This window comes from Neodiprion virginianus, chromosome 5 (genome assembly GCF_021901495.1).
Source record: "Neodiprion virginianus isolate iyNeoVirg1 chromosome 5, iyNeoVirg1.1, whole genome shotgun sequence".
NCBI classification, from domain to species: Eukaryota; Metazoa; Arthropoda; class Insecta; order Hymenoptera; family Diprionidae; genus Neodiprion; species Neodiprion virginianus.
Genome location: NC_060881.1, coordinates 29,902,526 through 29,930,448, shown reverse-complemented (window position 1 = coordinate 29,930,448; position 27,923 = coordinate 29,902,526). Strand labels below are relative to the sequence as shown.

General features: G+C 36.0%; 1 protein-coding gene across 7 annotated transcripts in view; it reads right to left on the bottom strand.

The window, feature by feature from the left end:
- LOC124304737 (microphthalmia-associated transcription factor) overlaps positions 1–27,923 on the bottom strand; it is a 62,090-nt gene that overhangs the window by 18,012 nt on the left and 16,155 nt on the right. For all 7 annotated transcript variants that reach the window (XM_046763331.1, XM_046763332.1, XM_046763330.1 and 4 more), the window contains 2 exons: positions 22,105–22,306; positions 15,246–15,629 (listed from right to left, as the gene is read on the bottom strand). In XM_046763331.1, the coding sequence (XP_046619287.1) occupies positions 15,246–15,629; positions 22,105–22,306 (586 nt within the window). The remainder of the gene's footprint in view (positions 1–15,245; positions 15,630–22,104; positions 22,307–27,923) is intronic.

The window sequence follows — 27,923 nt, the reverse complement described above, 5'->3', positions numbered from 1 at the left end:
GACTCAACGTTGAACGTTGAATTATATACTCTTACAGACAATTATTTTCAAAAGTAAGTAAAAACTCAAAACACTTTAATTGACCGAGAAAAATGTTCAGTTGCAATTATTTTGCAATCGCTCGCGATCTCTTTTTTTTTTTTTTTTTTGTTTTTTTTTAAACCACAAACCCAAAAATATCACAGTTCCGGACTTTTTTCAAGAAAAAAATAAAAAATAAAAAACAAATATACCAAGGCGATAATTTGATATCAAGGCCTTGTTTAACCGCATACCACATTCTCATGTAATTCCAACGATAGAGACAAGCCGTGTATAATTTGCAGGAATATATAAATTTTGCAGGAAAAATTTCTACCAATTATACGAAACGAGAACGATATTATTCTCAATCAAGCTCAGTTAAAATTGGCTTGAAATTGTTCAAATCCAAACCTCAAAGAAATATGTACGAAAATTTTCAACGAACGCAACAATTTCGTAGAAAACTCACCGATTTATTGACTGTATAAGATTGGCAAGTTTTTTTTTTTTTTTTTTTTTTCAAATATAATTCTTTAAAGAGGAGGATGAAATTAAAATTTAGGAATACGAAGGTGAGAACAGAATTGGGTCAAATCGCGTAAAACAGGGAAGCGAAAGGTGGAAAAAAAAAAAAGTAGAAGAAAAAATTTCAAACAAGTTGCGCGCGACGCGAAATACAACCGGAGATAAAAATATCGCATTCACGGTTTCTGTCTCGGTGTTTGTGTGAGGTTACCGAGAAGTAATTATTGCAACAAGTATGAAGTTACGACGATAAGGATCCCCGGCCGTATCAGCCTGCCGTACTGCGGGTATTTATAATAGTCCCGTTTGAAAAATAACGGAGTGGGATTTGATAGGCGCGAATTCTACGGAAAGGAAGATGAAGATTAAGAACAAGCTCGAAACAACACGATGAGAACATTATTATACGATACTGTTCAATTGATACATGTATTTTATTATCACTTTCGATGTTTTGATCGACTAAAGCGTTGTTTAAATGTTTTAAAAAATTCCCAAAACAATTCTCGGAACTTCAACTTTTTACTTGGAACATTTCTAGACCGGTTTCATTGCGAAGTCGATGAAAAGAAAAAAAAAAGAATTGGACAAAAACCGCTCTGTTCTGAGTGGAGAATAGAAGTTTTTGAGAATTTTTCGGGAATTTTTACAACGTTCAACTCGTGTTTTAAGTTCGCATAAAAATTGAAAGTTCTGGGAAAAAAAAAAACGAATGGAAAAAATCGGTTCATCGTGGTTGGCTCGGTGTTGAAACGTATGGAATAGAAAATACAGTTTCTGAGAATTTAAAAAAAAGATCGATTTGAAAATAAATTTAAATGTTTATAAATAATCGAGATATTTGAATTCAATTCGGGTTTTCGACCCCTCGTTACAAAATCTATTGTCGCATACTGACGATAATTAGGGACGACGTTGCGATATTCAAAAAGTAATACGATAAGTAGCTATATATATATATATATATATAGGGCATTCCACGTCAAATTAGCAGCCCATGTACCTCACCCACTTTGATTTTAATCAAATTATCGTGCGATGTTCCCACAGATCCAAAAAGGTCTGGGAATTTTCTAGAGATTTTTTTGGCTAACTGTGAAATTTGCAAAAAAAAAAATAAATAAAAATCAAAAACCGATTCCGATGACGTCATTATTTTTAAATCCGAACAAATTCACACAGATTCTATCATTCGAAATGTGATTTTCAAGCACCACGTGATAATGGAAACTCAATATTTACTATTTCTCTAGCAAAATTTTCAGTTTTTCGTGTCCGGAATTGAAGGTTGTGTTTTTTTTTTTCTATTCCCCGATCCAAACAGATCACGGAATCATGAAAGTAATGTTATTCCGCAATCTGTATGTATCGAGGCGTATAAGAAATAAAAATCCAAAAACAATTCCAACGTGGAAAAGTAAAATCACGGGTGAAAAAAATAGTAAATATTAAGATCCCATTACAGTGTGTTGAATCATAGAATCGGTGTGAATTTTTCTTTCTTTTTTTTTTTTTTTTTTCATTTAAAAAATGGCGTCCCCGTAATCGGTTTTTGCGATTTTGCGATAAATTTCGCCAACGGTTGAAATAAATGTGAAAAAATTTCCGAGACACATTTTGGTTCGTAGGAACATCGAACTAAAAAATGATCAGAATCAAAAGCGGTGATGTACATGTGCCGCTAATTTGACGTGAAATGACTCATACTTTTTCATTCTGCAACAAAACCTAGATTTAATGTAAAAAACATTCCGGCTGCCTGAAAATCGTCAAAAATATTCCCCAACTTCACGCGTCAATGAATCGTAATCCTTTTCCCTGATTGAAAATCAAACTATAAACAATATGAAGCCCCTAATTGATAGCGACATTTAAAAATACGTTTATTGCGGCTTACGAACTGTTGAACACCTTATTTCCATTCACGTGTAATTGTCCATAATAACTGTAATAATACATTCTCATATCATTGTTATTAAAATATCAAATTCGCGTATAATTCGGCCCTTCAATTTTAACCGTTTTCATACGTACATCCAACCCGCTTTGTTCTCCACCTCGATTAACTTACGTGCGTGTTAATTCTCTTTCATCCATACGCCTGTTATTTCGATACTGGGTCACACATGTCTCAACATTGTGCCCGCACATGCTTTTCACACGTTTAAAAACGGGAAATATTGTAACATCCGTATATATATATATACAGCATACACTTGTTGCGCACGAATCGTGCATCAAAAAAAAAAAAATAAGATAAACAAAAAAAAAAAAACATGTAGACTTTTACTGGAAGTACCGATAAACCCGATCACCGAACGAATTTGAAAGAACGACTTTAAACATCGAGACATGATGGTGAAGAAAAATTGACAAAATTAATGAAAAAAAATTTATCCAGAGGATTCTGACGCACTTCTATGTTTATTTCTATTCGCACACTTCAAGGCTTTAATTTTTTTTTTTTTTTTTTTTTTGGTCTTCACTTTTTGCGATTGGGCTAAAAAGGTGGAAAATGACGGTAAAATTTATCAGGTCTGTTCGCGTGCATACATTAAGTAAGGATAATAGATGCACAGGAGAAACTCTTTAATTTTATCATTACATACGACGTTCGAAACGCGACGCGAGTAACTTAAATCTGCAAAACCGTGACGCGAATCTGCAATTCCGTAATTCGATCAAACAACGACGTGTTTAAACGCGTTACTCGTCGCATAGACAAACAATTTCTAAAATTGTATTGAAAAACATAAGGTGAGTAAACGTTGAGACGCGATACGTCGCGTTGTCGAAATGTGATTCAGAGAGAAGGCGCGATATCAAGGCCAAGATAAATCAAGGCTAGAGCAGATAATAATTTCACCGCTGTGTGTAACAACGATCATTAACGATCGCGCGTGTCTTTCGTTGTTTGTGTGTCGAACGATTAGAGATCGCAGAAACGTTACAGCGTCAAAAATAACAAACCGAAAAGTATAGTCGCAAGGAGACGACTTTTGTTTTAAAAAAATTTACAGTACCTAAGATGAATTTTGATGCCACGTATACACGTGCAGTACATGATATGCTATTCCTCGAAAAGTCGAAAAACAAAATGGGGAAATGGGGAAGTGGGGAGAAAAAAATTCATTCAACATGGTTTTTTCTCTTCCTCTTCTTTTTTCTTTCTTCTTTTTCTAACCCAATTACTGAACACGCAATTCCTAACGTACGTTAAAATTTATAACGCGCGCGCCGCAATCCGAGAGCAACTGTTTGCCAGGGTGACCAACTGTCTCTAACCTAAAAAATTTCTACGGTTGTGAATTGAGCACAACTAACGTTCTAATCACCAAACCTTTTCTAGTATTGTTTATACCTTAGCTCGTCTTATTCGAATATAGACGGATTAATTTCTGTGAATTGTGAATTAAAGAAAACTGTAAAAATAATTTTTAGGTTACGTGCATCGCGGCGAAATGTCGTCTAAATTCACAACGGTTGGCAGCCCTGGCAAACAGTTGCTCTCGGATTGTAGCGCATGCGCATTATGTACAATACACCGATGATTTTTGACGTAGTAAATGTGTGGCGAAAATTTTACAGCGAATATTTCGTTCGGCAGACGGAATGGAAATGCAATTCACGATACGAAATCGAAGTTTTCACGGGTCGAAATTCTGGACAACTAAGAATTGCTTGGCGAAAAAAAATGTCGAAGAATTACAGGAGATCCGGTAACCTACGTAAAGTAAAAATAAGTAACAAACGATCGGTTCTAATACCGGAGATTTAAAAGCACCTATTGTGGGCAAACTGTACGATGATAATTGCATTGAACAGAGATTCGATCCGCTTTGTACCGGAGGATTTCAAGGTTCTAATGCTCTCCAAGTCCCGGAAATCGATATTACATACTGTTTGAATCAGGTTGGCTGACCTGCCTCCCGGTTACCGCGCACTTAGCCAATGCAACATGGAAGCCGTTTCTAGGGTGAATTTCCAATGCAACCAATTGTGAGAAAAAAAAACTCTTTCGTGGTTCAACGTCGCCTGAGTATCGAAAATTGACCGAAATCAAATCCGCTGAACTGTCTGTCCGATTAGATCGCGTCGACGGAAAGTCCAGCGTGTGTTGCGACTTTGAAAGAATAAACGAATGAATGGATGGATTTAGGAATCGGCCGGACTTCGTTTGAATTAAAAGTTAGCTAAAATAGAAAAAAAAAACCGTTTAAAAAATCTTCAACGAGGTTACCGTCACCGTTACCAACAAACACGAATGAATCAACGTTCCTATGCAATGTAACAGAAACGTGACTGATCAAATTCGAACAACATAAGATGAGATATCAACGACTTGGGAAAAGGTTTTGTCATTATAATGCTCAAAGCGAACAAGCTCTGGTATTTTTGATCAGATTCTACCGTTTCTAGGATCATTTCGCCGGCTGACCGGATCTCTACAAATTGTCTGAAAAATATTGAAGAAATCTGAAATTACGGCACAATTATAAGTACTGTAACGTGCTGATTCGATCATTGACGAACATCTTTTGCACCGTAATTACGCAAAGCTATTTTCATTCCATCCACATACAACTATTGACTAGTTTTTAAAAATTTTCAAACCATTTGTTGAGATCTATACGGCAAATGGAATAAACCCAAATACGTTGGAATCGGATTAAAACACCAGGATCCAATCACTTCAAAAGTTTTAATTACAAAACCTTTTCTAAAAGTGTTTATGTACAGGCGTGTTAGAGCTATCAAAATTATAAAAAATTTTCCTCACACTTTTATTTTAAACACCAGTATAAAATCTCGAACCGACTGCGTCTGAACCATACCAAAGTTATTCTACTTTCATTCTGTAATTTTACATTGATCCTTCCGGTAAAACTGTCAGACTCAATGTAAACTCACAAAAAAATGAAAAGTAAAGTAACACGGAACGTGATTCAGAGAATCGCTTTCAAATATTACACAGGTGTGTGAAGTGAGACGAAAAATTTGTGTAATTTTCACGAACCTGTCACGATTTCCTTCACTTAAATGTCTGCGGCAAATCTCGATAATACACAGCTGTGAATAAATGATTTCCGCATGATAAAAATAACCGATTTCCCTATACGAGTATGCAAAGGTAATTCCCTAGTGAGTTTTAGCGGTAATTCCATGACGGCGTAACCTTACTGACAATTTCCACGGATGACCATTGCCGCGATTGGCAATCATCCTTGCGGCATAATGATTGGTTCATAAACGAGAGTCGAGTGCATCCATTTCATTGGTGAAAATCGTGATATTCAGAGGCACGGAAGTGAAGTCTGTCGATGTAAAAGGTATGATATCGTATAAAATTCAGGGACAACTTTGTAATAGGTGCTATACTAATAGAGAAGAGCCATAAGCCAAACCCTCCCCTTCCATCCTAGTTTGTCTTATCAATCACCGAGACAATTGACGTTGTTACGACACACCGCGCGCGTTTTTACTACACGAGATACCGAGGCATTAAACGGCGCCGATTCATCAAGAACTTTGTGACGTGTTATAATACTTTGAAAGTTGTTTTACTTTCGTTTATACGGGGAGAATCTCTACGAGGACAAACTTGGTTAGGATGCGTTTTCTTCTTATTCTTCTTCTCCTCCCTCACTTTCATCCTCTACTTTTACGTTCATATCCTCCACTCCCGTCTCTCAGACATCGTGTTATTATACAAATGACGCTGCATGATTCCCCGGAAATTAAATTGTGAAAAATATATTATTATTGCCTCTTCGGCAAACAGTGTGGTTACAGACATAATCGCGCACCTTGTCTAGCAAAAGTGTGCATCGTTGTTTCTGGGAAGTTTGTAGGCTCAACTGGTAAAATCGCGTCTGTATATATACGTATAGCATAAATGTGCGGTACGGGAGAAGTGGGAGGAAGAAAAAAAAAAAAAGAAAAAAAAAAAACGAACAACAGGTAACGAAGAATGGAATTGAGATGAATGACGTTGAAGAAACTCACCTTGCAACGCCGAGCGATAATATTGAAGACCGGCATTTCTGCTATCCTCTGCCCTATAAAACTTCCAGGACGAGGATAAACACCGAGAATTTATGACGAATCACGAAAACCCATTCCACGATATAATAGCACGTTACGTTAAACTTCACGTGTTGCTCTTACGCTCATTTCTAGAGCGAACGATAATGTCGTTCCTTGTTTTCACCAAGTACCAGATTGGCAAGACTGATAGAAAAACAAAAGCTTGAACCCAACCAACAGCCGAAATCACACACACTTTTTATTCGTTTAAATAAATTCCGTCCAAGTATCGCGGGCTCTTACTTTTTAGCTTCAGCTATTTTGTCCTCTCTACTCGCACAATGCACGCAAACACAGCTCACCCGTCATATTTTCTTATTGGTAATACCGAGCGGCGCGCTGTTATTGCTTGCATCATGTCATCGCGGCTGAACAACTCTCATCGTTGATTCGAGTCGTGTTCTGCTGTGCGTTAAAAATCGTGAAAACACAATTAGGTGAGATTTTCTTCTTTCCACCAACCAGTCGGACGATTCAACAGTGTATAAACGGAAATATCAAATATCCGACGCTTCGATTTCGCATACAAAGTTTCCTTTTATGTTATCGTTTTCTCAGCACGTTGCTAAAGTAGTAGAAAGTAGTTTTTAAACGGTTCAAATATCGTTCGATAAACGTGGCGCGGAACAATCGTTGAAATATTTCATCACGATTAATTGACGAAGAGGAAAAACGACAGACGGTAAAAACAATGACGAACGACGATGACTGGTAATTTTTAAATGACGCAACACGTGCTACCAAACTTTTCCGATAAAAACACTTCCTGGTTACGTATTAATCACACATGTACTTGTATCCTCACAAAACCGGATATTCCACGAACATGAAACAATCCGAGGCAAACTTTCTCGTTATCACTTTATGTCAACTTCTGAGTCTCCAAATCGAGAACCCCGAATTATCGGAGGTTCGACCGACTATCGAAACAGTTTTAGTTCGGTTTAAGAATCACCAAGATAAGGAAAGCAAGCAAACAAAAAGGAAAAAAAAAAAAAAAAAAAACTGGTAAAAACCGATAAAGGGTACTGTGAATCTTATTATTTTCAAAATCAAACACACACACTTCACCGTCGATGCTGATTCGATGAAACAAAAACTTACGTTCCACAAGAAAAAAAATAAATAATCAAATTGTCTCTTGTCACGACGAAGTAACAACAAAAACAACAACAACAACAACAACAACAACAACAAGGTTCACAGCTAAGATCAAACTATTCACGAGTCGCTTGAAACAAACGAAAACCGACGGATACTTCGCGTCAGCGGCAGCGACGGCGGCGGGAATTTGAGTTTGAAAACGAGGAATAACGGGGGGCGTAACTCCACGGGCGTCGAGTTGCGGTGGTGGTTGTGCGCACAGAGGCTGGGGATAGAGTTAGACGGAGACACGGTGGGACGAGGATAGAGATAAGGATAGAGAAGAGAGTCCAGTGAAAAACCGCGATCTGCAGGCGAGCTACCGAGGCAAACGGTGCTAGTCGCATGCTCGTACTATCTAGCATCGGCGACAACGTTGACTCCCGTCACGCCGGGGACTCAAGGTTTGAAGAGAGCAGGATGAGGAGGGGGAAGGCCTCTTACATAACGCACCGGCCACCCCCACACACTTCGAAAGACTCGAAACTACGTGTAGAAGCCTACGTATAATACCTACTTCCATGCAACACACTTTGCTGCTGCATAGTCAGAGTTTAACAATTGCTTGTTACGCTCCCAACTATACGTCGCTGGATACGAGAGTATAACCTATCATTTCCTCTCACTCTCACTTCGCTCTATCTTACTCTCTTCGTTGTTGTTGTTTTTGTTGTTGTTATACGTTATATACATGCATATGACGGGATTCCATTAAGTGTAATTATTATACCTATATGAGCTTACGATTAGTCTGGCATGGTTTTTTTGTTTGTTGTTTTTTTTTTCTTTCCTTGTAAACGCAGAATGATATTAATATACAAGATTTCTGTGAAACTTGTAATCGCTCAACGCCCGTTGATAGGCAACCAAAAATACGTCTCTAGTACACATAGCAATACACAAAATGTAGTCTTTGCTGCCTATTCTTTGGGCGTTGAGCAGCTAGTTTCACAGAAAATTTTCAGTATGCAGCATCGTATCATATATATATATATATATACAATATACGTATATACATCCGTTAAGTTTAATGGAAATAACTTATTCATCGTCCTATGGGTTAATCCTTCAGTTCTTGCTGAAACCCCCTCCCCCCCTTCTTAATGATTTGCCTGGTATTAGGTACAAAAAAAATTTAGTACAGATAAAAAAGAAGTAATAAATAAACAGGTATTTCTCATCGTTGATAAAAAAAAAAAATTGCCATAAAATTTATGTGTATATATTAGACTGCCTCAAAAATGAAGGAATTTTTTTTTTTTTCTTTGCGTGTTTATATATTATATTGTATTTTATTCCCGAGTGTTCAGTCAAATATTCTTTCACCGCGCAATTGTATAAATTACTGTTTATACAGTTTGTACAGTTCATTAATAATTCAATAATAACCTTGTTATAAAACTCTAGTTGCGGTGTAAAAATACTCGACTATCAGTTAGGGATGAAATATATTTGATATTTCGAGACATATTTTTTTCTCCTTCACAATTATAAGAATTTTGATTTATATCCGACTCGATATATTGTCCTTCTATACTACGCTTCACTGCTTATATTTCTATACACATACATGCCTTCTGAATAAAGTTGAAAAAAGAAAAGCTTGAAAAAAGCCATCTCACTTTTATTCACGATGTGATTTTTGATACGCGAGTATCTTTGCAATTTCTCATTTCAATGAAACGAAAATGAAAAAATAGAAAAAAAGAAAACATCCAAACATACATAGAAACATTGTCTTTTGTTGATTATATACTATTCACGCTATACTTTCTATACTCTGGATAATTCGTAAGCGAGACACGGTCAATGATATAATTTACAACCGTTCAATAAAAATACTTTCGCAAATTATACTAGCGATAATATCATGGCGAAACGAATTTAATTGAAGTAAGAGAGAGTAAGAAAGAAAAAAAAAACCCAAAGGATCGAAAAAAATTTTTCTAATATCCGACGACATTATACGATGGACGCTAAGAAATATGGATAACAATTAAAGGTCTCGATATACATATAAAAAATGTAATATTTGTTAAAAAAAAAAAAAAAATAATAGATGTACGGTATAAAATAAGGCAATAAATCCCGAGTTTATGAAAGCATCGAAACACTGATAAAACAATTTATTTTACGTATCAAAGACGCGTTAATCTCCCGCTGTACTAAATCAGATTGATGTATGACGATTGTACATAATATACGTTACATATACAAACATACGTACATAATGTCATATTGTATACAATGAAACACGCAGATTACGCTGTACTACATTGTACATATATGTACGTATGGTGCGTATGTAAAAACTCTAGCGAACGCTCTCCAGACGCTTATATATACAGCGACCCACAATCAACCACGACGTTACGTTTGTCGAATGACTTGAGCCGTTGCCAATTCGGTGACAATGAAAATTTCTCTAATTAACATCGGTGATATGTGAAAAATAAAAAGAGAAATTATATCATTATTAAAGATGTACGCGGTTCGTGCGTGGCCCGAAACAAATTATTATTATTACTATTATTATTGTTATTATTGTTGTCACTATAGTTTTGACCGCGATATTGATTATTCATTATTAGACTTTACGGAACGCTAGTTTGCATTGCAAACCTTTAAAATCCACACTTCGTCCTGCGCCGTACGACGAATAAATTATATCGCCCACGTTGTAATAAAATTACAAATCAATTTTTGTAACTCGTACTACGCAAGAGTATGCCTGTATAAAAATTGTCAACGAACGATGAAGTAATTTCATTTCCCGGAAAAAAAAAAATTAAAATATCGCCGGTTATGTTACAATTTTCATATTTGAGAGGTTAGAAACTCATATTTGAGAGGTTAAATCGACAAATTAGCGAATAAGACTGTCGGTTCGAGCGACCGTTAGAAAACGTCCCAAAAATCGAACGGTCGTTTGGTCGGTTTTCGAATCGTTCGAATTTCAAATCCGTAAATCGATATTCTATATTCCATGTCTGTGCAGCGGGATGATTTGGAGACATTTTTTTTTAGAGACACAGATTCAATATTACTGGAGAAAATGAAAGATGTTTGCCGTACTTTTTGCAGCAAAGATGTAGAATTCTGTCTTTTTTTTTTTTTCTCACGAGTAAATTGAAAAAGTTTAAACTATACGAAGTGATTGAGAAGAACGGACCCGCATCTTTTAAATAAGGGGGGGGGGGGGGGGGGGGAGGAGGAGGAAGTCTAACGACTCAGCGGGTCAATATATAGATGCGGGGAATACCCGGTTATTCAATTCTGGTCTGATATTCCTGGACGTCGAGGATCAAGAGGACGTCATCATAGTCGTGACGATTTATTGAAGAGAGAAAAAAACGTATTTCCTAGCGCAATAATAACATAATAATAACAATAAACGTAGGTGAAGAATTTCTGACGAAGAGAATTTTATAATAAATTCTTCAAATCACATTACCAACAATATTCCTGTAGTAGCAATCTATAAAACGAGTCGACCTTCACGTTCAAGCTATTAAACGACGAAATCTAATAATTGGCCATAAATACCTGCGAGGTAGATAAATTTAAGGTTATAGTATGAGATAAATAACAAAATCCCGTTGTAAATGTTCCATTCTGAAAAGAGTGGCGTGAAGTTTTCGATTGAAATATTACGCGCTGGATTCCCCGCATATATATTATACCTACAGGTACATATACCTATAATTCCACGTGATGGTTGAATGATATAATACGCTTCACTTTCCTCCTTGCCCTCGATGTATTAAATTAACAAATTTAGTCTACGGTCTCTAATTCTCACAGGCTAATTTTTAATCATTCGAACGTTGTTCAATTCAAACGACAACGGCTTACGATTATTTTCATGTGAATTTAAACGATATATATATCACGATTAAAGTACATGACGAAAAACTCAATCCTAATATTTTACAAAATTTTTCGACCCAGCGTATCCGAAGTATGATTTAAAAGCTCTAAACAAAGACCCTCGATATGAAAGGTTTCAAAAAAATTGAGAAAAATCGTATGAAATATACCAAAATTTTTTGACACCTATTGGAAGATGGAGATTTCATAACTTGAAAAGACATTGACGTAGAATCTTGATCGAGATTTCATGGAATGCCCCATACATATAAAGCTGCAGAGATTGGAAGGGGGCTGAAGTGGATCGAGACGACTCACGTAAGTCATGAAGAAGAAGAAGAAGAAGAAGAAAAAGTAGAAGACGTATAAGAACACGAATAAGAAGAACGACGTAACGAGCTACAATAAACTAATTGACTCCCAATTCCGACTAGGCATAAAACGAGCCTCGGTCCTGGCCTAACTACCGGCTCAGGATCCTCCCGTTACAAGATGATCATTAGGGTCGTGTGAAAGGTTCAAAAGTTTATTACAACCCGTGCCGGTCTCGCTGCCGTGGCGATAAACACATCCGTGTGCAGCTGCATCACGCACTGTTCAATTAACGTAACGCGCTAATCGTGCAATCCTCCTCCACTCGCTGATTAACGTTATACAAGTACGATCAAACGTTTCCATTAAACCGAAGGGCATTTAAAACTCTTTTTCGGCATTTCCCGATCACGCGGCCTAACCTAACCTTCGTGAAAAAGAAAAAATTAACAAAACCGCACCTAAAGAAGCCGAAATACAGTGCACGGTACGAGCGAATGAAATACATGTAGTTGTACTTCGTGTAATAGAAGCAACACGGTTAACTTTGATTCTAAGATGTGTGAATTAAGCAATTGTGTCCCAATGACGATTTTTCCATATTTAGAAGCATAAATGGCAAAATCTGAGCGAATAATGGTCCGAATGAGTTGAAATTTGGATATAACATTTGTTTTCACAAGATGTAAGTGCACGCGAAAGCTGGTTCGAATATCTCGATGGGTAAAAAAGTTTCGAATTTGAATGCGCGTTGAGGTGAGGACAGGGATTACGTCGTCGATACTCGGCAAGTTTTTTGACTATTCTGACATGACCTAACCCTAACGAGGGTGTTTGGTTAGTCGGCAAGATAAATCAAGCCGAATACTCGAAACTCTGAGCATTTAGTGGTAAGAGGAGTTTCTTGTAGCCAGACGATCTATCTGCAGAAACAGAGAGAGAGAGAGCAGCGCCCGCTACCAGTGTGTGTGTGTGTGTGTGTACAGAGCTTGATGTAACTGCGAACTTCGAGTAGGTACAGATTGGCCCGTTGCTTGCATACCCTTATGCCTACATACTACTCGAGACTCGAGCATGGTTTATTTAGATATCAAATCGCCGAGCTTATACCATTCGATAAACATCTAAAACATCCAGTAAATACGCATCGACATACATGAGGTGTACGTGAACGTTGTGTGCAGAGGATACAATATCTCGATGTTGTTACAGTCATGATATATCGATGAATGGATTTTTGACCCGCGTGGCGTAGATATTCTTTATCTAAAATTTACTCTCTGTTTATGAGACTATCCAAGTTTGGGAAAATTGATGATTAAAATCGAACGAGGAATTTCCTGACATGAAATCTAACAGGAAAAAGTATCGTATCGTCGTTAAATGCATTCGTTCGTTTTATGACCATAATCATCGTCGACTTTCAATTATCAATTACCGAAAATTATACGAAACTGCTGATTAATGCCTGACGTATACGATACGCCCCCTAGTCTCATTTCGCGTTCAACAGCCGAGAATGGAAACTGGTGTTTCGCTATACCGTCTCAATTATCGAAGGTGCTGAACGGTTATTGGCTCAATATTAATATCGACAGTTAACGTGTGTGCACAAGGGTGCGATTTTACCGCAAATATATCTCACTCCGAAAATACATGATACGCTCCGTTGGATGATTATTAACAATATTGGTCAAGGATTTGAGAGCGACCCCAATTACGTCGTTTCGTTTTATGAACATGCATTCGCGAAACAGCAACAAAAAAAAAAAAAGAAAAGAAAAGAAAAAGGAACGCTAATTGTACTTCAACCTAATTATAATTTTTCCACTACCTCGTGGATTCTAATTTTACGTTAATGCGGAGAGTTAATTAGTGTATTATAGCAAGTTTGAAATCGACATCGAAAAAACAAATTGCTCTGCATGACTGTTCAAACCTTCACGGACACGCGAATCGTGGCTACACGATCATCATTGCCATCATCATCATCATTGTGTGTTTGACTTAAATTTCTGTCCACGCGTCAAGTGGCGACGAATTTTCGTTACACTATTTACTATACACTGTTTGAGAATGTAATTAGAATTTCCTCTTCACCCAAGGAATGATTAACGTCTCGTTGTTAAAAAAGATCTCGTTTCGGTAACGCTTCTTTCTTGTACGTGCATATATATATATATATATACATGCGTGCGTGCGTGTGTGTAATTTCGTGTTCCTCATCCGAAGAGCTTCGTGTACCGTACAAGAAATACGTGTGTGTCCGAAGACGAATCAGGTTGCCTGGAAACCGTACCAATTCTCACGTATTCTATACACACGTCGTAACCCGGGCGTCGAAGGCCGTCGTCGTGACATACCTATAATATATATATATTTTTTCAATTTATTTCCTTCGTCCATTTTGTTCCTGCTGCGGCTACGTTTTTCGGTTGTAATTTCACAATTGTCAATCCCAGCCACTCAGGACTGAAGGAAATCGAATCCATGCAACGGATAAACGTGAGTGATAAACAATATAAAGGCAATGTGATTCGCAAGTGCCAATTTTTTTTCTTTTCCGAAAATCGAGTTTTTTTTTTCAATCCGGAATCGTAGGACGAACCGTTTAGATACGAGAAACGCGAGAAACCGAAACATAGATCCGCCAGATTTCTCGCGATTTCAAAAATATTTCCAACTTTCTATAATATTTTGACTTTTCTATAGACTTCATCTTCCTGTATTTCAAATTTCTATATGAAACATATTTTCTCGCCTTTGATTTAAATACCATAAATTCTATACCAATCAAATTTTTCCATCACTCCCAATTTTCAACCCCCACCCCAAAATAGTCATATTCCTAATCGCTTTCGTGTTTATGAAAAATTAAAATGGCTGAATGAGAAAAAAAATGATTAAGAAAAAGTGTAACCTATCGCTAAAAATTATATTCCATTTGTTTTCAAGCATTTTTTACCTCACTGATGTCTCCGAAAAAAACAACGTTCTTAATCGAAACTGAATGTACGCGTGATAAAAATTACACTGTGGGGTATAATCTAGCTAAACTACGGTAAGAGTATTTGTAACGATATAAAAAAAAAAAAAGTTTCTGGTTCCAAACGTCGATGTTCAAGTTTTCTCAAAATTGAGAAAAAAAATTCCCCAACGCACCATAATTCATCAAGGTTAAAAAAAATCAAATTCCCGACTGTTCCAGACTTTCCTGGTTGAAAGTTCGAACGGGAGCCCAGCAATAATTCTCAAAAAATGTGCAACAAGAGAAATTGACTCACCTCCGAGTTGCTCGTAGCGACGCTCGAAAGTCCGGGTGACATGGCGCCAGTGCCGATATCGGGACTAACGGCATCGGCGTGCCCCTGAGGGAGGAGAGCGGGTCCTCTGGGGTAGGAGGCGATATGGGGATGCTGTGGCTTCGGCGGGTTGTGAGGGGGGGCGCTGTGCACCATGGGGGCGGCTATGGGGGCGATGGCATGCTGAGGAGGGGGCCCCGTGTCGAGGGGTGTGACGCACCCACCGCCCTCGCTGCCCTGGCTCGTCGGTATTTCGGATGCGTCGGAATCGCCGCCCCTGAAGGACTCGTGGAGGAACTGCCGGACTTGGTTCTTCTGCTTCTGGACGACGTGGTAGCGTGTCGGGTTCTCAAGCAACGTCCGTACCTGAAGAGCGAGAAATATAGAGTCGAAATAAGCGCACAGAATTTGTCGTGCTTTGTATAATATAGAAACAGTACAGCGAAATTATATTCTAAGATGTACGAATTAGACAACTGTGTCGCGATGACGATTTTTCCATATTTAGAGGTATAATTAGCAAGATCTCGTTGAATAATGATCCGAATGAGTTGAAATTTGGATATAGCATTCATTTTTGTAAGTTATACGCGTAAGTGAAAGCTAGTTCGAATATCTCTGTAGGTAGAAAAGTTTCGAATTTGAGTCCGTACCTGGAGAGGGTGAAATGTAGTGCCGAATTAAGCGCACAGAATTTGTCGTGCGTTGTATAATATAGAAACAGTACAGCGAAATTATATTCTAAGATGTACGAATTAGACAACTGTGTCGCGATGACGATTTTTCCATATTTAGAGGTATAATTAGCAAGATCTCGTTGAATAATGATCCGAATGAGTTGAAATTTGGATATAGCATTCATTTTTGTAAGTTATACGCGTAAGTGAAAGCTAGTTCGAATATCTCTGTAAGTAGAAAAATTTCGAATTTGAGTCCGTACCTGGAGAGGGTGAAATGTAGTGCCGAAATAAGCGCACAGAATTTGTCGTGCTTTGTATAATATAGAAACAGTACAGCGAAATTATATTCTAAGATGTACGAATTAGACAACTGTGTCGCGATGACGATTTTTCCATATTTAGAGGTATAATTAGCAAGATCTCGTTGAATAATGATCCGAATGAGTTGAAATTTGGATATAGCATTCATTTTCGTAAATTATACGCGTAAGTGAAAGCTAGTTCGAATATCTCTGTAGGTAGAAAAGTTTCGAATTTGAGTCCGTACCTAGAGAGGGTGAAATGTAGTGCCGAATTAAGCGCAAAGAATTTGTCGTGCTTTGTATAATATAGAAACAGTACAGCGAAATTAAATTCTAAGATGTACGAATTAGACAACTGTGTCGCGATGACGATTTTTCCATATTTAGAGTTATAATTAGCAAGATCTCGTTGAATAATGATCCGAATGAGTTGAAATTTGGATATAGCATTCATTTTCGTAAATTATACGCGTAAGTGAAAGCTAGTTCGAATATCTCTGTAGGTAGAAAAGTTTCGAATTTGAGTCCGTACCTGGAGAGGGTGAAATATAGTGCACAGAATTTGTAGTACTTCGTATAGTACAGACACAGTACAAAAAAAATTGATTCTAAGATGTATGAATTAGACAACTGCGTCGCTCTGATGATTTTTCCATATTTAGAGTTATAATTAGCAAGATCTCGGTGAATAATGGTCCGAATGAGTTGAAATTTGGTTATAGCATTCATTTTCGCAAGATATACGCGTACGTGAAAGCCGATTCAAATTTCTCTGTAGTTAAAAAAAAAGTTTCGAATTTGAGTGCCCGCTGCGCGTCGGCGTGAAGAAAGATTCTTCGATAGGCATATAACTAAGAAATAATCAGACCGATTTTGTAATAAAATATAATCAGTTATCAAATATGAAGAATCGCGTCAACTCAGACCTACAAGATGACGAAAATCTGTTCATTTGTTATCGAAATATCGTCGGATAAAAAATTGATAATCGGAGGTAATTCCCTACATCCAAAAGGCACGTTATTTTGGCATAAACGAATGGATGCATCAATGTTCTGAAATTATTTATAATAATGACAATTTTTTGAAACTACAGAAACATTAATACACAAATCGTTCTCTACACCCACGTCAAGCAGACATATTTTATTTCATTAAATTCAACTTGTTTTATGATTTTTTTCTTTTTTAAATTTTCTCCTTCTCATTACGATTGTATTTGAAAATGGAGAGGAATAGAGTGAGATCGTGTCAACACAGCTGTCACATAGAAATAACGACGATAACGATACGCGGAAGTAAAAATGTATATTACAATTAACGACAAGCAGCTACATTTGGGAATAATTTCATCTTTGCTTAACATACTTTCGTTATTAACACCGTCTATTTTTACATCGAGCCTGATACACGGGTATAAATGTAATTAATTATTTATTATAACTTTTAAAATCGGCAAATACTTTCTCACCGTTTATAATCGATCGATCAACGCGGATCGCGAGTTACAGACATTGATCGTTAATTAATTATAACCGTTTTGACAACGGCTGTGATTGCTTGCTCATACCCGTGGCCTTGGACAATGTGTTACATACATACATATATTCGTATAGAATAATACACGCACGTGCATACATACATGTAAATACTCGTACTATTCGAGTCGAATAATTTGGAAAATCAACGAGAAGCTTAAAAAATAAATAAGGAAGAAGTATGAAAAAAACAAAGTAACGGAAAGTCGTGAAAATGGACGACGCTTACGCATGTAAACAAAAAGGGTAATGTAAAAATTACACACATTCGTTATTGAAATCGAGGAAATTACGCACAACCCTCGGTGATGACGCAGGTAGATGAATAACGTCGCAACGCGTACTCGCGGCTGTAATTATCTTTGCACTCGACGCGATCATTTACAACGTTACATTATCGGTACATAGGTATATACACATGTATACGCGTGTACGATCCAAGAACACCGAAATTATTTTATCATTAACGACAGCACGTTTTATTGTTATAAATGTAGTTCCTTGTCACCTCGATCTGCGATCTAAAATCGAAATTATCGTCAAAAATGCAGAACAAGAAGCATGGAATTGAGAAAAAAAAAGAAAAAAAATTCGCATTTTGTGCGTAGAGTAAAGGATAGTACCTAATATTGTAAAACTGAAGGAATCAAGACATTTCCAAATCGTCGTATATTCAATGTAATAACACATCAAAAACGGACTAATAGCAAACTTGATTTAATTTAATTCTGGATATATATTTTTTTTTTTTTTAATGACAACCGTCCAAGCTTAAACCCCCCCCCCTCCATTACATGCGTATAATTTCTAATGATTGGCGACAATGTGACAATTATTACTATTTACAAGATAACGCATATAATAGTATATCTGTACAATTATATTCAGGTATAAACTAATCGCGAGTGATCTGATAATTAAAAATCGTGTACAGTACTCAACGTTATTTGTTTTGTGTTATTTTTAACACGCACCGATCGATGATACCGACGAAAGTTTATCAAAACCGATATAAGGTTCGTTTCCATTTTCTCAGATAAGTTTTTTCTTTTTTTTCTTTCCTCGTGCAATTAACGCATATCTTTACGTACATTGGTACGCACGCAAATAAGATTAAAATATTATATAATGATTAAAACCGACTGGAAAGAATACTGATTAATGATAAAATCTACGTGCGGACGTATTATACGTGCGTCGAAATTTCGAAAGTTTGAGAAAAAAAAAAAAAAAACGAAATAAGTAAAAATATCCTAAAGATAAAATAAATTATCGATAAAACATATACATGTATATATAAAAGTACGTGGAATGTTTGAATACGTGATGTGCAAAGGCCCAAGTTAAAGGTAATTTGTGTGAAACAAAAACAGGAAAAACTACAACTGAGTATACGGGAAGACATTTACGAGATAGAACAAGAGTATCGAATATAATAGCATACATACACAGACACAGCGAAGTATAATACATGAAAGGAATATTTGTGCGCTGTAAATAATTATCTCGGCCTATTTTTCATTCGATCATGCGTGTAAAATTGAATTTAAATGGTTGACACAATGCCACGATATTTTCCACGGTTAACCGTTATGGTATAATACAGGCTTCTACGACATCGCAGATGACTTGTGAATGTCGGTACAATTATGTCAATCGACTCTCGAATCGTTCGTGAAATAAAGAAAAAAAAAAGTCACGGAAAGAATTGTGTAGATACTTATGCGTACGCGCTCTTGTCAAACTTCAAACGAACTGTGTGTCAATTTTTTCGAAGAAAATAAGAGGAAAAAAAAAAGAAAAAAGAAAAAAAAGAAAGAAAAGAATAAAAACAATGTTCGAATCGAATTCGCGCCAAATTATTTACACGATTCGTTCCGATATTGGAAATCGGTAGATATTCAGAGAGTTTGATTTGCGAAATAAAAAAAAAAAATGAAAAATAAAAAAAAAAAAACAAAAAGAAGCCTCAGACCTTTACACGTTCTGTAAAAAAGTTGCAAAAATTTAATTTTCACGAGCACAGAGAGGAAAAATCAACTGCCTCGAGGGTTTTTCAATCGGATCAAACCGCGTGCGTGCGCGTGTTTTTTTTTTTTTTGTTGTTTTTTCTTTTTCTTTTTTTCATTCCTTCTCTCTTCGCCACTTTTTTCGCTTCTTCGTTCGAATAATTGTACAACATATTCTCTCGACTGAGTTTAAAAAAAAAAAAAAAAAAAAAAAACACATTGATCTTGTAGGAAAAAATATGGACGATCGCGTGAAGAAATTGGAATCTTATAAAAAATTGACTAAAATCCGTAAACGATATAAATACGGATGTGTATATTTTTTTCCGAAGAATAAACAATGTCGAAACGAATTACTCGAGTTGAAATTCAGAGTTTCTCAATGCGGATTAAATATCATCAACATATTATCCATCTCACGTTCCATCCGAAATGTAAAATTGCACTGAATGTATACGATTTTTTTTCTTACGAGAACCGAACGAACGGTGCGCTAAAAATGGAACATAGCCCCCGAAGCTAGGCGCGTTCTTTGTTTCGCCTCTTTTTGTCTCTTTAAACGAAATGACATAATTACGGAAAAAAAAAAAAAAAAGAAAAAACAATAATAATCGACCCCGCATTATGTAGCTGTTCGGTAAACAACGGTTATTCCGTGGCATTTCCAACTGCAGCCTGATTCACCGCGATTTTTTCATTTATTACAAAAACAAGGCCACCGCATGAATATATATATATATATATATATATATATATATATATATATATATATATATATATATATGTATATTTTTATTTTATGTATGTACAGGTATGTATATTAGACTGTTTCGCGTTAGGACGATAAAATGTTTTTTTTTCTCTCTCTCGCTAGAACGAGTACCAAACATTAGTTCACGACGGGGAAAAAAAATTCCACGAAGAAGCTGGAACGAAGTTGTAAACTTTTTTTAAAAACATTTTTAGCGTTATTTTAATGATATCGAATCAAGCAATGCGATAAAAAAAAAAAAAGAAAAGAAAAGAACTTGTAACGAAACAAAATTCGTAATGGTTTCCCATGTAATTTCCCGTATATATACGGAATCGAATGGTTTGTGTTACCGTGCACAAATATTACCTGCGTTCCGTTAATAATGCCGCGGTGTGCGAGAGGCGGTATTCCATGAAAAAGTTCCAAGCCTACAAACTCGAGTTACCGGGTGAGGATTATCACGAATCCGGCCGATAACCGCGATGCAAGAAGATGAAACGGAGGGAGAGACGCGAGTTGAACGACGTTCGAGATGCTTCCGCCATCTCTGGGCGACCGGGAGAAATAAGATGAAGACACGTGGATGTGGCCGGTCGGTAAGGGTGGGACAAAAAGCGCGGCAAACGCGTGATTCGCTTTCATTTTTTTTTTTTTTCAACACGTTCGCGCGTTTCGCAACTTGCGAAATCGTTTTGCGATGGTAAAAAAGATCCCGTGGAAAAACGTCGAGTTGGAGAAGTTGGTTGGACTAGAAGACGAACGATTAACGGTCGGATTTTATCAGCATCTCAATTTCCCGGCCGGATTTATTCGGATTACGAAATTGGCGGGAAAATCGAGATGGAATTTAAATACTGAAAACGAATCTCCGCTTTTCTGTTCTTTCTGAACAAGAATTATAACAGTGAAAAGGAAAATAGTTCAACTTTCACTACTACATCTAAACGTTTCGATGTACAGAGATTAGAAAATCACAACCGAGCATTTCGAGATGGACATTTACCTCTGTGATCGATCTTGTGTCGAAGATATCTCGGGACTGAACGTACGGATATCGATGATTTTTGTCTCAATCGACGCGGCTCTTCTTAACTTGGGACTGATTAGATTTTGGATCTGATCAGTCTAGTGATTTCTATCGCCGAATAATAAAATTTTTTTTAAATTATTTCAATAATGATATCTGGAGAACGGATCAACGGATGTTTAAAATTTTTGTCTCGATCGACACGGTTTTTCTCAACTTGATACTGATTATTTTTCGAATTCAATCATCAGTACAGTGGTTTGAGTTATTCGAATAACGAAATTAAAAACAAAATATAAAATATGTCGAGAACGGATCAACGGTTTATTTTATAACTTTGACCTCAATCAACTCGGAACTAATCGGATTTAAGATTCAATCGCTTCGATACTTTCGCGAGGTTATTCGAAGAGTAAAATTTAATAAAAACAAAACATTCTCTTCGCAAAATGTTTTCCGAGCGAAAAATTCGTCAAAGTAAAATAAAAATTTTTAAATTTCTCCTTCTAATCGTCGATAATCTTTTTTTACCTGCAACACTTGCGGAGGCACGTCAACGCCGATGGTTGAAAGCGGGGTCGGCGGAACGGGTCTCGGAGCTGCTGCTACCGGCCTGGAAAATCTTTGCTGATGTTCCGCCTCCCGTCTCTCTTGTTCCTGCAGCTGTTCCCTCATCAGCTGTAACCTGAGTTGTGTCCGAGAAGTTGGTGTGGCAGTTTTAAACGTTGGAGGGCTGAAATGATACGGGAGAAATAAAGATGGCGTTTAAGTAGAGGGTTGAAATTTTTCGGCGGGAAATTCAAACTCGAACTTGAATTTTTTTTTTTTTTTTTTAAATAAACCTACTCAACGACTGTCTCTAAGTAAAAACAATTAGCGGTATTAGGAATATTGCGAACTGTATCCAAGATGTGAAGATTGGTTGAAATTTTTCGGCGGGAAATTCAAACTCGAACTTGAATTTTTTTTTTTTTTTTTTAAATAAACCTACTCAACGACTGTCTCTAAGTAAAAACAATTAGCGGTATTAGGAATATTGCGAACTGTATCCAAGATGTGAAGATTGGTTGAAATTTTTCGGCGGGAAATTCAAACTCGAACTTGAATTTTTTTTTTTTTTTTTTTTTTCAATAAACCTGCTCAACGACTGTCTCTAAGTAAAAACAATTAGCGGTATTAGGAATATTGCGAACTGTATCCAAGATGTGAAGATTGGCCGTCGATTTAGGGTATAATAAATGTTAAATTCCAGTGTTGAGTCGGAGATTCAGATAAGACGACAATTTATCGTATATATATACAGACACACACGGTAATATTTGACCGAGTATATTCAAGTGTATTTCTAGTCACGGGGCAAAAGTAATGGAAACGTTTCAGATCACATAACAGGTGAATAAGTCTGAGATAAATCTGTGACAGCGATACTCAGCCTCTGAATAAGTATGATCTTATATTTTTCAATACCGCGTGAAAAGAGTGAAATCGAAAAAAAAAATGCAAATTTCTCCTAGCGTTTAACAATTGACAATATATATATATATATATCATTACATATCAACGACCTGAAATAATCAATTATACATTGATTCTCGAGGCCGAGGGAACTGCTTTCGCGATTTCGCGCAACGAGTAAAATATTCTTGATGAAAAAAAAAAAAAAGCGGTAGAAAAAAAAATTTACTATACTATACACCGTACCGGTCAGTGTTGAACTGCTAACGAGAAGGGGGAAGATGAGGCTTAAATAAAACGAACAAACATCGGCCGGTTTCAATTCAAAATGGCCGTTCAAGTATGGAATCGAAAGGAGTAGAAGAATTTGAAAAAAAAAAACAAATAAGAAAAGAAAGGAATTACATTTTTTTCTATCGATTATATGTACAAACGATAATATGCAGTATTAAAATAAAACGTTAATATTTCAATACAGCGGAAAAGCAAGACAAATGTCTCTCTCTCTCTCTCTCTCTCTCTCTCTCTCTCTCCACCTGTCTCTCTCCTAAAAATAGATTACGGCCTGCAACACGCAATATCGCGGAGAATCCTTGCAGGTACATAAATTATACATACCCATATGCATGTAAAAAAATGTGCAGAGAATTCGCGCGTTTCTTTTACATACATAAATATTTCTGCTTTCAATTAACAAGCTATTCTCGACTGCAGAGGTATACAATACATACCTGCATTATATGTACATCAAGCATAATACAATAAAGTCGCGCGCGTCGAGCAGATAAGGAGCAGAAGAAGAAAAAAAAGAAAAGGAGAACAAGGACGAAAAGTCGAAGAAGCCGAAAGACAAATCTCGAGAGAGAGAGAGAGAGAGAGAGAGAGAGAGAGAGAGAGAGAGAGAGAGAGAGAGAGATTATAAAGATAAAGAGAAAAATGTTCTCCGTAATTGTTGAAATATTATTTTCAAGGCATTGTTAAATTGCCTCGATGCGTCGGATCGTTTGAGCCGAAATCGGAAATCATTGTCTTTTCCTCGCGTCACTTACTTACGGTACGTAAAAATACCGTAATGCCGACGATAAATAATGCGCGAATCGTTTCGTCGTTAATAAGTGAAAATTGATCAAATACCGGGATTAAAAGTGTCGGCGCTTAAACGAATTTTATTCTAAACGGGCGTAGCAATAACTTGCGAGTTTCGTAGCGACAAGGTGACGGAAGAAAAAAACAAAAATGATGACTAAAAAAAAAAGTAAAGGGAAACAAGAATAATATAAAGAGATATAAAAATTTGTACAAACAAAAATCGGAATAAATGGTAAAATGTTTGAAAATTTCAACCGACGTATTTTCCTTACATGGGATGTTCAAGTATACACAGAAAAGTTACCTCTATTTTCAACTCTTCGAACGTAACATTTTTTTTCCTTCGCATCTTCAAATCTCTCGTCCGAACGCGTATTATAATTTCTGATAACGTCTACGTTTATAATATAAAAGCATGATGCCGGCTGTCTAATCGCGTTGTATAATGTTCAACGTATAACATACACGCGTTGTAAATTATTTGGTTAATTTACGTTATTGAGAAAATAATATTGAAGATAATAATAATAATTGCAATAAAAACAACGGGCATCTAACGATGATGTCAAACAAAAGGAACGATAAAGTATTAAAAAAAAAAAAAACGATGCCGGAATATCAGTTTGCAGGGACTCAACCGTCAACTTTATATATCTTATCTTGCATGTCGCCGGGTACGTCATAATATTATACATTATTAAACGTATAACCGCAACAGTGCGTAGAGTATGAATCAACCAATCTGCATCATAATTATATTCCAAGACTTAAATCTGAGACGCGATTACCAAATACGGCGAGACTGTTAATTTTTTTCATTTCTCTTCTTTCCTCTTCTTTTTTTTTTTTTAATATAACACACGCTGATAGGAAGAGGATGAATTTTTTGCATCAAAATTTAGCGGGTGAGATAATAAAAAAAAAAAAAAAAAAAAAAAAAAATCGGATTTAAAATAAATGAATTTTCAAATCGCATGGTTATTGTCGAAATGTATAATTAAAACACACCGCGCTCTCTACATTAAACAGAGTATCTCGTCGACCTTTTTGTCGTACATTATTACCGACACTCGATTCACCCAAATTTTCACATACTGATGATTTTTTTTTCCCGTTGGTAACCTCTTCCATCTCGTGTGTAAAAGCATCGGATAAAAATTTTCAACAAAGAAGAACAAAACTCGTTATCCGTTGCTCTTGCAATTATTTAACCCTGCCACAAACGAAACCTGTTCCAAACTCAGCGGTTGTAATAATAACAATTATTATTATTATTGTTATTATTGTTATTACGACTATCGTCACTCGAATAACGAGACCGGCGAGTGTCGGAAAAATACTTGCGATTCTTAGATAATACATTTATTGTGAGATAACCGCCTTTATAAAATGACCGATTGATTGAAAGTACTGTCGTTGTTTTTTTTTTTTTTTTTTGGAGGGGTTTTTTCTCTCTCTCTCTCTCTCTCTCTTTCTCTCTCTCTCAACGACGCGTCACGACGGCACATCGAGTCGAGGGATCATTCAGGAATAGAAAAACAAACGAAAAACCGCAAGATCTTTGGTGAAAAAAAAAACTGAAAAAAAAAACTGAAAAGAAAAAAAAAACCAAAACGGAAAAAACGTTCGCACCGCAAATTTTTCTTCATCTTTCTTTTTTTCTTTTCTTCTTTCATTGGACGAATTTAACTTGAACGGTTTGAAATTATGCCTGTTTTTAGGTTTTTTTATTACTTCTTTCTTCTTTTTCAAAGAAAACGAACACACTCGGAACATCCCAATTCTTAGGGCTTTATTATACATAATCTCCCGAATATATCAGAATTTCGTTTCATTGAAATTAATAAAAAAATGGCGGCACGTCGCACAAAAATGTAGCACGATTCTAAAATATTATTCAAGCTATAAATAACAAAGTTCTAAAAACTCAGATTGCTCCAAGTGTTTTCATTTTCTTCGACAGACATTCCTTTCAAACCGTTTTATAATTATATACATATGTGTTGTATGCTAATAAAAAGATTGATACAGACATATATATATATATATATATGTGTGTGTGTGTGACTGTGTGTGTATGTGTGTATGCGAATATCGTGCAACGATAAGTGTAAAACGTAGATTAGATTTATTACCGCGTGTATAAGGAACAGTTTTAATGTGCGGCAAGCAATTAAATAAAAGTCTGCATGATATATATATATATATATATATATATCAGTTACGTCTCGTTAGTATTTTCAAATTATCATCAACCTTTCGTCGTTGTTACTTTAATTAAGAATATTTTTCTATCCAGCCAGGTATTTCCATTAATTTTCTACCCGCATGTATTTTACGCAAGGTAACTTTTCGTTGATATTAATAAAGTACGAGCGTACAATTAAATCGCTGCATCCGTTTCCCGTTAATTTTCGAACGTTTCTAAACGAGAAAAAAAAAAATGGATACGGAGGATACGATAGAGACAAAATTTTCGTCGTCTTTCCCAAGAATCAAACCTATACCTAATTAAACAATTGGATACCTCTGCGTAACACATTCTTCGTTCTATGTTTCACTTTTATCTCCGTAATGCGTTTTCATCGTTCGGCAAAATTTTAACGCACCGCTATTGTCAGGTATTTCAGTTTCGAAGTCTTTGCGCAATGCAATTTGCGAATAAAAAAAAAAAAAGAAAAAAAGAAAAAAAAAGAAAAAAAAACTTTGTTGTATCCCTTTCAAGAAAAATATACAGGCGTGTAACTATTTCAAGCATTTGCATACAAATTAGAGGCAGAAATTATTACGCGGTGAGCGGTTGTGACGTTTTTTAATTTTTCTTCAAATCTTCTCTTCTTCTCAACAATTAAAAATTATACAATAGCAGCGCGGGCGATATATGTTTTTATAAACAAACGTACTGTGTGTGTAATTATCACCGATTGCATCACATATTCTTCGACTCAATATCTTGGATGCACGAAAAATTCTAAACGTGATGCCTTTTTTTTTTTATTTTTTTTTTTGGGTTCTTCATTGTAAATTTTCTCCCAAAATCAAATTGATTCTCGTTTGCAAATTAATTGACGTACGTTTTTGTTTTTCGCAATTATTCTCAATCATTTCGCACGTTTTTATTTCGATATTTTTGTTTAATCGCCTCGAGGAAATCACGAATTTCGATTCAACTATTTGTGCGATCCGGAAAAGTATTCCTTAACATTTTTAAACATATTTATTTTAGCGGCGTTTTCTTTTTTTTTTTTTGTGGCTATTTTCAATAATTTACCAACAGATTTTCGATACCCGAGAGTGATTATTGCGATACGATGAAAATTATTATCGGTGGAAACAAATTGACTGAAAAAAAAAAAAAAAAAAAAAAATTGTGAAAATTAAAGGAATAATTCGTTTCCGAGAAAATCTCCAATTTACACATATACAACCACGTTTTACATGAATTGTAAATGTTTGATGCCGCTGATTACGAATCTGAAATCAGGTTTTGAAATTTCCATCAAATTTCGAATTTTCGTCCACCACGTTGAATTGTCAAAATCTAATTTCAGTCTCGTAATCAGCGACCCGAAAAACCATAGAATACTATTTTGTTATAAAAGTTGACTTGGCTCGATAAAGAGTGACTCAAAGTATTGGTGAAAAGAACAAGGAAAAAAAAAGCTACGAGAGGCGTGCGAAAATTTGCATTGCAAATCGATGAGAGCATAAAATTATTACAGTCATGCACAAAGAATTGCAACGAACGAAATAATTCAAGGTTGAATTCTTTTCTTTCTTTCTTTCTTTCTTTCAACGATAATTTT